Source organism: Tachysurus vachellii, chromosome 5 (genome assembly GCF_030014155.1).
Source record: "Tachysurus vachellii isolate PV-2020 chromosome 5, HZAU_Pvac_v1, whole genome shotgun sequence".
Taxonomy (NCBI): domain Eukaryota; kingdom Metazoa; phylum Chordata; class Actinopteri; order Siluriformes; family Bagridae; genus Tachysurus; species Tachysurus vachellii.
Window position 1 is genome coordinate 23,412,655 of NC_083464.1, and position 12,346 is coordinate 23,425,000.

Consider the following 12,346-nt stretch of genomic DNA (forward strand, 5'->3'; position numbering starts at 1 on the left):
ACATTTATCGAGGCCTTGGTGGTTTACTGTATAATGAAGATGATCAGTCACAATAACTTTTTTATAGATAAGAAAAAAGAAAGAAAGAAAGAAAGAAAGAAAGAAAGAAAGAAAGAAAGAAAGAAAGAAAGTTTCCTAATACCTATCATATTCCCACAAGTGTAGGATGTTTAGCAAGATGTCATAGCTAACTTGGCTGACTAACAAACAAACCACGCTCTAAATAACAAAAAAAGCGTATTTAACAAAAACTAGCATGTGAGACCAAACTTTTCTGGAACTCTGACAAAGAGAAAACAAACTGATGACTAAGGGCTAACATATGGCATTACAGACCTAGACAATCACATGCTAACATTGGGTATAATATATTCTGCATATGTATCCACTATTTAGACCAATCTCTTGTGTACAGTATGTTACACCTCCAGATGTTATATAGGGTGGAAACTGGAACTTTTAGGCATACAAACACAAAATGCAGACAGAAACGAGTGAAAAGACAAAATATTCCTCAAAGGCTAGGTTGCGTTACAGGAAATTTCTACAGTGGGACAAAATATAAGCAAATGGAAATTCTAATCATTTACTAATGGAAACTAGTTAAATGTAATTAAGTTTAAATGTTAATTGCATTGCTAACTGCTTTACTGACATGACAACAAAAGAAATTATATCAAACCATGATAACAAATGGATTCTTTGAGTCTCAGTACTCATTGAGTTTGATCTCAGAAATTCATTGAATTTGATTCATTGAATCGTTCGTTCCATGTGATTGAACTGAGTAACATTTAACACATTGTTTTTGTACATCCAACATTCTGCAGCTAACAGACACATTACCGCTGTTCTATTCCACCATCCCTAAATGTGCAATATTATATTATAATTCTACAGTAGCTCCCATCAGTGCCACTATGTAAATTGTTCATACTCACTCTATATCATTCAATCTAGTAATTATAAACTTTTAATTTACTATAAGCAAATGAAGTCATATTTTGTTGAGAAATTTGATTTGAAGGTAAACTATACTTTATATTCTTAAATCTGACTGAACACATCTTCCTGTCTATTCAGTGTATGCACTAATGCAGGGATTGAATTTATTCATCACTCAGTTTCTTGCACTCAAGCTTTTTATCATGGAATAGACATGACTGTATGCACAGTGCAAGCAATTTATTAAAAGGCTGCTTTACACGACCAGCGCTGTACAGGAGCATCTACTCACCCCTTAACTGCAAAAACATGTAGCTTTAAAGAAACATGAAACATTAAAGTTTTATCTAGTTTTATCATTTATTTGTAAACAATGTGAAATGTTTCGTATAAAAAATAAGTTCTCTATCATTCTATCTGTCACATTCTAATGGTCAGTCTTAAATATCTAATATTAAAGAAGGTGTCATTTACTGCATATAATATATCCTCACTGACCACATTAAAAGGCCGATATTCATTAAAACAATCATGTATCAGTATCTATAGCCAATGATCCAATTATATATAACTGTACATTCATTGTTTACCCTGATTTACCTATATTTATGTATATTACCTGTACATACAATATATATTTCTTGGTTATCTTTGTACATACAATGTACATAATGCACACATTTGCACAGCATATAGAATTATATTTTATTAGACATATTGTACACTCTGTACATCTTTATACTGTCATACTTTATTTACTGTTGTAATATATTTACACTTTTATTTCCACTTCTTCCTTTGCACATTTTTCTACTATTTGCACTTTTGGTAGATGCTAAACAACATTTGCTATTTACCTTTTCTATGCAATGACAATAAAGTTCTATCTATCTATCTATCTATCTATCTATCTATCTATCTATCTATCTATCTAGCTATCCCTAACACTATCTATCTATCTATCTATCTATCTATCTATCTATCTATCTATCTGTCTATCTGTCTGTCTGTCTGTCTGTCTATCTACAGTATCTATAAGAAAGTTCTATCTATCTATCTATCTATCTATCTATCTATCTATCTATCTATCTATCTATCTATCTATCTATCTATCCCTAACACTCACTATCTATCTATCTATCTATCTATCTATCTATCTATCTATCTATCTATCTATCTATCTATCTATCTATCTATCATACAGTTTGTCCATTCGACTCTGATCTCTCACATCAACATGCCGTTTCCACTTCTTACTTCCATTTTCCTTTTTGATGTTTGATATATTAATCGATGCCCTTTGACCTGTATCTGTGTGATTTTATATGCTGTACTGCTGTAACACGATTGGCTGATTAAATAATTGCATGTGCACAAGTGTTATATATACACTTATATTACACTTTATATAATAAACTCACATGTGAGCGTATATAGAACAGTTAAATAGAAACTGTAAAGATGTGTATTTATTCATTTTGTTTGTATGCGTCTGTGTAATGTAGGTTGTAATTTCTGTAGCATTCATATACTGACAGAATATAAAGAAAATCTTAGTTTTTGTCTGTTTAACTGATTCAATTTTTTGAACATTTCTCTTTCTCTCTCGGAGTGATGTTGCTGGACACGACTGAATCCACCTCTGAACTTGGCTGGACAACTTATCCTGATACTGGGGTAAGTCCATAATCAGTCTCTCTCTCTCTCTCTCTCTCTCTCTCTCTCTCTCTCTCTCTCTCTCTCTCTCTCTCTCTCTCTCTAGACTTAAAGTCCTACAATGAATCACTCACTCTTGAAAGGGTAAAGCCATTTTGCAAATTCTTTCTACAATTAGTGGCATATAGCATAAGCATTCTCATAACTAGCACTTTTATTCTTCAAAATTCAGGGTCAGGGGGAAAAAATGACTAAAAAGCAATTTACATCTTGTTAAAGAGAAGACTTCTCTACTTCTCTTCTCTATGGATATGTAATAGGGGGCAGTGATCCTTCATGGTCTTTGCTTCTGAAATTTTGTCCTATTTACTGAAGTTATCTGAGTCAAAAATCTTTACATAAATGAATACTCAGAATTTGCAGTATATGTAAGTGTATGTATACTGTGTGTGTGTGTGTGTGTGTGTGTGTGTGTGTGTGTGTGTGTGTGTGTCTGTGTCTGTGTCTGTGTGTGTGTGTGGCTATTGGTAACATTAAGGGAATATCAGTGATATTAACAGTTCACACTGTGATTTTTATTTGCTAATGTGACCCAGGCCTTAGAAAGTGCGAGGGAGGAATGAAGATGTAGGGAGAGAGACATGAGTTTATTATTAACCTTTATTACTCATAGCCTCTTCAGTCTTTCCTCTCTAAGGGATCTGTCTTTCTTCTGTCAGTCTCTCTCTGTCTCTCTCTCCTTTTGTTTGAGTTGCAGTGTGTTTCACTGGTGATGCCAATGCCTTCATGCCCTGGAGCATCTTAGGGACTATGATGAGTGCACTACTCATCTCTCTCTCTCTCTCTCTCTCTCTCTCTCTCTCTCTCTCTCTCTCTCTCTCTCTCTCTCTCTCTCACTCTCTCTCTCTCTCTTTCTCTCTCTCTCTCGTATTGATCCACTCTCATATGATTATTACGTGACACATACTACATACACCACATACAACATTAAGCCTTTGCTTCATTTTCTAATCCTTTTTTCTCACCCGTCTCTTCCCATCTCTTTTGTTGTTTGTTCTGCAGCCTGTTAATCTATCCATCTGTGCTTTTATATAATCCCCTCCTTCGATTCTCTCACCCCCCTCTCAATCTGCCTACTTGTTTTTTAACACCCGTTCTCCCGTTCGAGCTGCCAGTCTCTATCTCTTCATCCCCTCTTCTGTCCCTCAGCATTCATTTGAATCAATCACACATCTCTGTCTTGTTGGCATCCCTCTATCTTCCATTTGTCTGTCCTTCATATCACTCTCTCTTATGTGGCAGTTGTTCCCTGTCTCTGTGTGACTGTGTCTGTGTGATAGTTGTCCTGAAGAGAATTGGTGTATTTTCTGAGAATTTCAGATCAGATTATATCACATTATTTTGAGAGGGGATCAAGTTGCGTTATTTCTCTGATCCAGTCTGTTTTTTTCTACCCAAGAAAACTATCAAATTTCTTTTTAAGGATGAAGTTTGGTGACACATAAACTACAAAGCTTTTCTTTCTCACTGTGTCTTTCTTCTGTCTGAGGAAATCAATAATAGTGATTTTCTTTTGGCTATATTTTCTTAAGACAAAAACTAAGGTGCAAGAGTTTCAGTGGCAGTTGGTGTAAATGTTAAAAGAAAAAGAAAAAAGGTTGGGGGTAAGAATGAATACATGATTAAATCAGCTCTGGCTAGATATTATGCAATCATATCAATTTCGGTTTGGACATATAATTAGATTTTACTTTGTACATTTTATATAATAATAATAATAATAATAATAATAATAATAATAATAATAATAATAATACTAATAATAATAACAAATGGGTCTTTGGACTCTCATGCAATTTTACAGATGCATTCTCGTGTATGAGCCTCTAGGACTACATTTTAATGATTTACACCAATCAGCCATAATCTTAAGTACTCTGGTACTCTGAATACACTGATTATCTCAATGGCACTTGTCAAGAGGTGAAATACATTAGGCAGCAATCAAACAGTCATTTCTCAAATTTGATGTGTTGGAAGCTGGAAAAATTGACATGTGTAAGAACCTGAGTGACTCTGACAAGGGCCACATTGTGATGTCTAGACCACTGGGTCAGAGCATCTCTAAAGGAGCAGGCATTGTTTGGTGTTTCTGGTGTGCAGTGGTTAGCACACGGACATGGACACTTTGGAAGCGAAGTCGTGTCTCCAATCCCACAGAGCAAGCTACTGTAAAACAAATGGATGAATATTTTGATGAATTGACAATGGATGAAAATGGCCTGGTCTCATGATTCGCATTTTCTTTTACATCATGTGGATGGCCGAGTGCGTGTGTGTCACTTACTTGGTGATCAGATGGAATCTGTGGGATTGTGGTCCAGGAGCCTCAAACTCTCAATTTACAAGGTCTGCTGCTAACATCTTGGAGCCAGATACTACAGCTCACCTTCATACTGTAGGTCTCGTCGAGTTCATGTATTGACGGGTCAGAGCTCTTTTGCCATGAATTACATAATATTAGGCAGGTGCTTTTTAATGATTAAAGTTAATGTTAAAAATAATAATATTCAAGATTTAAACCAAAAATAAGGCAGTTATCTTTTTGTTTATACAATATGAATTAAACATATAATGTTTGATTTTTCATTACATCTTTGGCTTGCAGTAGCTTTATTAACAGATCAAGAAGCAAGCTAACTCTACTAGCTACATAGTACATAGACTCATCAGAAGCCCAATGATCTCTGCTGTTTTCTTCCAAGCTTTAGTATTCTTCTTTTAATTTTCTAATCTCACTATACACATTTAATAAGATTTCATATATGAGATGATAAGATGAAGTCACTTTTTGCATGTCAAACAGTAAATGGGGACTAAATGCGTGTAGGAAGAGTGGTGGAAGGGACTATTTAGAAGTTGGACTATTTAAGACTGGTCCAGGATTTTGCTCTACTGTGTTTAAATTATTTGCATACAATTTAAATTAAAATGTATTAACACTTGTCATACTGTTGCTTGTTACTGTGGCTAAAAATGCATTTGTGTGTAGACAATAACCAATAACTTGTTAATATATCACTTGCTAGTGTGAACCTAGGATCAAGATTGAAAATGAGACACGTTCATTCTTACCCTGAACACTGCAGCTAAACACAAACTTGGAAAAAAATAACTTCCAACCATATTAGTGATAAACTGGCATTATAGCATCAAGTTACACTTACATTTACATTTACATTTACAGCATTTGGCAGACGCCCTTATCCAGAGCGACGTACATAAGTGCTTAAATCTCTAACATTTAATACATTAATGCTGGCTCACTAAGTTACATACTTAAGATACCATGAGTTTAAAACATTTGTTCAAAGTTACAATGAAAAAGTGTCAAAGGTGTTTTTTTTTTTTTTGTTTTTTTTTTTAAAAATGCGAAAGATAAGATACACTTATCTTGTACAAAAACAGATCCCTGTAATATGTGAATGAATACAATATTACACTCATTTTTCAATCTATCCATTCCTGTTTTTAGTGGGATGAAGTGAGTGTGCTTGACGACAAGGGCAAGCTTATCCGTACCTTTGAGGTATGCAATGTCAATCAAAACCAGCGCTTCCATGACAACTGGTTGGCCACGCCCTTTCTGTACAGCCATTCGGCTCCTCGGATCTTCGTCACGTTGCACTTTTCCGTACGTGACTGCACCAGTCTACGCTCACCCTCACCGACCTGCAGGGAAACACTCACGCTCTACTACAGGCAGGCCGACTCTCAGAAAGAGCTGGAGAGGACCTGGAGCGCAGAGGTGAGATGTCTTCAACATTATGTGTATAAATTGAGATGAATGCTGATAAGTCAATGTCACATGGGGTTATTGGTTTTGCCACAGAGAAGCTTTTTGTACATCATCAGATAATGAACCTCAGGCTTTAGTAGACTGAATGCACACTCACACACAATCAATTGCCATTTTATAAGACACTTCGTTTCTGAATTGGCACAGTTGGAAGAAGGAGAGGTAATGATTTTAAATTGAAAGCCCATTTATTTTTCACACAAAACACAATACTTACCAGAGACAAAAGTCCATCTTGCTTTGTCAGACAGAAAATGATATATAATGCAAAAATTTGTGTAATCAAATCTGATATTTAATCACTCATTTTCATTCATTTTCTTCCGCTTATCCGAACTACCTCGGGTCACGGGGTCTCAGGCATCATCGGGCATCAAGGCAGGATACACCCTGGACGGAGTGCCAACCCATCGCAGGGCACACACACACACTCTCATTCACTCACACAATCACACACTACGGATAATTTTCCAGAGATGCCAATCAACCTACCATGCATGTCTTTGGACCGGGGGAGGAAACTGGAGTACCCGGAGGAAACCCCCGAGGCACGGGGAGAACATGCAAACTCCACACACACAAGGCGGAGGCGGGAATCGAACCCCCAACCCTGGAGATTAATATTTAATCAGCTATACTTAAAATTAGGTGCATTTTGTCAGTGACTTTATCTGATGTGTTGTTTTTTTTAGCTGTGTTCAGTTTATCAGCCACACCTCTCTATTCCATCCATCATAGAGAAAGGACCACTACAGGAACACTTCAGGACCACTAGTGGGTGGTTATCCATTGACAGCACAGTTGTGACACTAACATGGCAAAGACATCTTAGTATATGTGGCACCATTACAAACACCAGGAATGTTAAACACCTCAGTGTTACTGCTATGCTGAGAACAAAGTGCACTTTTTTGGTGGCTGTACCGAAAAAAAAGGGGCAGTTGTTTAATTGAGTGCTTCCTAACATTCGTTTCATTTTCATTATTCTGTGGCTAAAACTGGCATCTCTGAGTATTTGAAAACGTGTTGTTTTTGGCATCTTGTTCAGCACTCCCACACACACTGACATAAAACAACTCTCAGCCTGGCGTAGAGTCTTTTTGTGTGAGTTACAGCCAAGAATAAGAGTGCTCCAAATGGGGGTTGTTGTCTGGATAGTTTCATCTCCATGCTTTTCTGATGTTTGTAATATTGTATGAACTTGATTTCTTGTTACACATTACCTAGGGGACAGTTTAGCTGAGATTGTCCCTCTTTTCTCGCTTCTTATACTTAGGGGAGACTGAAAATTGGTATCTGAAATGCTTTACCACTTAGTGACTTACCACTTAGTAACATGCAAGTGATTTTTTTTTCTATTGTTTTTTCCTAATTCATACCAACTATAAATCATAACTATCACAAGCCATTTACCAACCAGGGATGGCAGAGCAGGCACATGCTTCCGCTGAGACATGAAGGCAACCTTTAAAATCTTTTTTTAACTGCTGCTCATGCTGCATCACAGGGCAGTGTAACACATACAGAGAAAAGGTTTATCTGTCCTATTCTACATTAATGAGCTCACAGATTTTTGAGCTCACTTTTATTGACAGGAAAGAGAAAGTATGTCATCCCTCTCAACCTGAAAGTGCAACTAATTTTGCTTTCTCGGCTCACGGCCATGGAAAGCTATGGCATTGTCAGTTGACTGAGAGCACGAACGAGGCGTATGCTTTACTATTGCACCATGCTGGAGACTAACAAGCCATAATATTTAAATCAGTAAACCAAGTGACAGCTAAAAGCAAGATATATTGCACATGGACCTAATGCATGAGAGATCCATAACTTAAACAAAAATTAAATTAAACAAATTAAATGCACATTAAGATTTCGCAAGGAGAAAAAAACATCAGCAGAGGAGAAATAGATAACCTAAACAAGAACTAAACACTGAACAGGTGAACATCATCAGACAACATATTAATAGTAATGGCTGGACAGGGATGGAAACAATTAAAATCACTGTGCATTGTATACAAAAGTGCAGGACATAAACCCAAAATAAAAAAACATAAAGCCATAATGGAAGTTGTAGAAGACCCAAACCTCAGACTCCTGAATGATCAAAATCTGATGAATTTACTGACAAAATATTAAACATGGCTATCTTAATCAGATACAGTACGTCTTCAAGCAAAAGTTACATTCTGACAGTTTGGCTAAAATTCTGATTAAGTTTGATTCCAACAACAGCATTGCCATCTGAGGCGAGGTCTCAGTACTTGTCTTCAAACAATATAGAGGCTGATCTGAAATGTCTCAAAATAAACATGTTATAGGCTTTGCTCTTCTTAGGAGCTGTTGTGCAAATCACAGAAAACTAGCAAATGTGTGGAAATATGAAATGACTGGGTAACAAGTAGGTATACAGATAGACTCTTTTCTGTTCTGGCACCGAGGTGGTGGATTGAACTTCCCCTAGATGTCCAAAAAATATATATATATATTTGATTACTAAAATATAACTAAATTGCTAATAATTGATATGATATGAATGATAATTACTAAGTGAAATGTATTCTTTAATTTCTAATTACTACAAATGCAACATCAGAACACTGACTCATGCACTGCTATTAATGTTTTAAGCCAAAAACTTCCTATTTAACAATTCCATTATGCAATTAAATTCATTCAGATTTCAAGGAGTGGTGATGGTTTTCTTGTTCGGATCTGCAGTGCAAGCTGAGATGTATTTGTCTGCCATTTGGTTTGAGCCAGTTTGCTAGTGTGTTCTCCAATGAATTGGGAAGGGATACAGATAGTGTAAAGAGGTATGAAGAAAGCTACAGAACTACCAGAATAGACAGCCTATGTTTGCTGAACTTCCAAATCTACTTGTTCACCTTCAATGTCTCTGTTGAATTAGTCGCTGAACATTAACATGGTATTTTTGTCTTTTATTTTCATTAAGTGATAATCAGGGAGTTGGACCCCTACACTGAGATGCAGAATGCTCTCACTTTTATTTCGGCACATCCCACGATACCTTTAATACACTCTCCAAATATTATGTTTGTATGCATTCTATTCTTGTTCTCTCAGGATCAGCTAATGCAGTTAACACATTTATGTGCTAATCTCAGGTGCTGTACTGTAGACTTTATAATATTCTTTTCTGCACCAATTCATTAGCAGGAACAATTTGGCTATATTGCTATGGACAAAAATATTGTTTTATTAAACAACATAAGCCTTAAACCTATACTAGGTTTCAGAACTACAGTTGAGTTGGCAGAACCAAATCCAATCTACAAGCACACACAGTCCAACACCATTAACTAAAAACACAACAGAACTAAGAAAACTGAAACACTTCAAATTAGGTATAAAATATAAACATTTAAACATGGTGTCTAAGTGGTTCTAGCCACAGTAATCTCATGTATCTTGAGGCTGTCCATATGGGGCATTCCTCAGCAGCAGTGAGCAGCCTCCAAGTGATGAGAAGTCCAACCAGGAGTACAGTACGTCATAAGGATGAATTAAGGCAGGACCAGAGAGCAGAAAAGAGGGTCAGGATCAGGGGTATTTCAGAAGAGACATTTGTAGCTTGACAGAGACACAGTCCAAGGTGTATTTTCTCCTCATGTCCAGTGTTCTTGGGATAGGCTTCAGATCAACCACAACACTGACCAGGATGAAGCAGTTACTGGATGTGAATGATTAAACATTTTAAGACTTGCATTTTTCCAAACTGCAGCTTAAACCTAGTCATGTACTTTCTCCCCCCTCACTCTCTCTCTCTCTCTCTCTCTCTCTCTCTCTCTCTCACACACACACACACACACATACACACGAACACATCTCTCTGTCTTTCTTTAGCCTTCCAGTGGTGAGACCAGAGAAGGTTGGATGAAAATTGACACCATTGCAGCGGACAAGAGTTTTAGCCGTGTAGAACCGAGTCTTCCTCACCAGTACAAACCAGACCGGATGCGCCGCATCAACGTCAAGACGAGGAGCTTTGGCCCCCTGACACGTCGCGGGTACTATGAAAATTCCCTTTGATCTTTTCACGGTCACCTTCATACCACTGCGTGGTCCAATGTTGATATGTGATGGATCACTGTTCCGAGATGAAATTAAACTCTGTATGGTTCAGCTGGCTCTGTGTGTCTGCAAAGCCAAAGCAATTCAGCTGAGTAAATATCAATGTGTTCCAGTGCTAATATTTGCAGGAATGAAAGTCTGGATGGAGAGAAAGCAGACAACCTTGTTTTCTTCAGCTCTGGATGACAGCTGAGCATGTAGTGCATGACATTGTCCACTACCTTTCATCCCTTCTTACATCCCTCTTTCATTTTCTCTCTCTGTCTCTCAGATTTGTGTTGGCTATAGTAGACAGTGGAGCATGTGTGTCACTTATGGGTGTGTCCATATTTTATCGCCGCTGTCCAGCAACAACATTGTACCTGGCCTCCTATGTGGCCACACCCTCAGGGGCGGAGCCTTCAGCTCTGGTGTCGGTGACTGGGACTTGTGTACCTCACAGCCAATCACAGGGTGGGACGGCTCCCCGAATGCACTGTAATGCAGAGGGTGAATGGATGGTGCCTGTAGGAAGCTGCACATGTGACGCAGGATATGAACCAAATCACAATGACTCTGCCTGTCTTGGTGAGTTTAATAATGCTTTACTGAGATTATTAGCCCAATGTCAAAATCATTATGTCTATGTTGTGGGACTATTTACATGTACATTCAATTATATGGAAGATGCTTTTATCCAAAGTGATTTATATCATTCATTCCGAGTACACATCTGAGAGTAATGGATGAATGGTGGAATCTGTTCATGGTGGAAAAGCTCATAGTATTTACAGAATTTCTAGCATAGAACCATAACCACTGAACCATCACTGCCTGTAAGATATGCCTGTCTGTACAATCACTGAACCAACCAATCTCCAGGGCCAACTACATCCATCTGTGGTTTTCGTGTCTCTGAACAAGACCAATCAAGTGGACACAAAAATCCATCTAATAAAAACAGGATAAAACTGATCTATATAAAAAACACTAAATGCAGGCAGAAGGACAAACCGAATCTAGGTAACCACAAGAGCATTACACATCCCCAACTTTTTAAACTATTACATATTATGAGAATATTACTCTTAACCCTAACTGTGTCATTTTACCTGCATCAATAGACTGTAAGCTTACTGTATGTCTTCGTTGTGTTAGTGTGGCTCTGAATCAATAGTCCATGTGCCCTACTGTCACTGTAATTATAATCTTGGCTTGATGGACAGAAGACGGCGTGTATGTCTGTGTTTGTGTGTGTTATTAAAGTGGACAGTGTGTGTGTGGGATGGGGGGTCAGTTGCACAGATTTGTTCACGGACAAAGGAGACCATCTGCAGTACGCAGTGTTTTTTATGCTGTGTGTATCTGTGAGTGCATGTGCCAGTCTGTAAATGTGTGTCTCACTGCACTGTTTGTGTGTGTCTGTGTGGCAACCTGTACATTTTTGTGTCACTGCACAATACCCATGTGAGTTATTGGCTTTTACTGAGTGTGTGTATAGAATTTGTGTGTGGAGGCAGCTGATGTGAGTGTTCACAAAGTGATGTTTTGTGTGGTATACTGTACTTAGAGAGAGAGAGAGAGAGAGAGAGAGAGAGACAGAGAGAGAGAGAGAGAGAGAAACGCTCCTGAGATTAAATGAAGGAGAAGCAGCAACAAGTGCTCGTCCTCCCAGAGGCCCAGCAACAGAGGGCGGAGCTTAATTCCAGGGAAGATGGCATAAAATCAGAGGAGAACATATCTTGAAGAGAAGAGGAAAGAAGAGAGAGTGAGAGAGCAGAGGAAAAGAGCAGGGCGTGACACATTTAG

The 12,346-nt window shown here is 37.7% G+C and overlaps 1 protein-coding gene across 2 annotated transcripts in view; it reads left to right on the forward strand.

The window, feature by feature from the left end:
- The window catches only part of ephb6 (eph receptor B6), a 50,949-nt gene that overhangs the window by 16,901 nt on the left and 21,702 nt on the right, over nucleotides 1-12,346 (forward strand). The window contains exons 2-5 of one of the 2 annotated variants that reach the window (XM_060870607.1): nucleotides 2,558-2,622; nucleotides 6,137-6,409; nucleotides 10,331-10,494; nucleotides 10,830-11,125. In XM_060870607.1, coding sequence (XP_060726590.1) covers nucleotides 2,558-2,622; nucleotides 6,137-6,409; nucleotides 10,331-10,494; nucleotides 10,830-11,125 — 798 coding nt within the window. Of the gene's footprint in view, nucleotides 1-2,555; nucleotides 2,623-6,136; nucleotides 6,410-10,330; nucleotides 10,495-10,829; nucleotides 11,126-12,346 lie in introns of those variants that run through there. The other variant, XM_060870608.1, reaches the window with a different exon arrangement.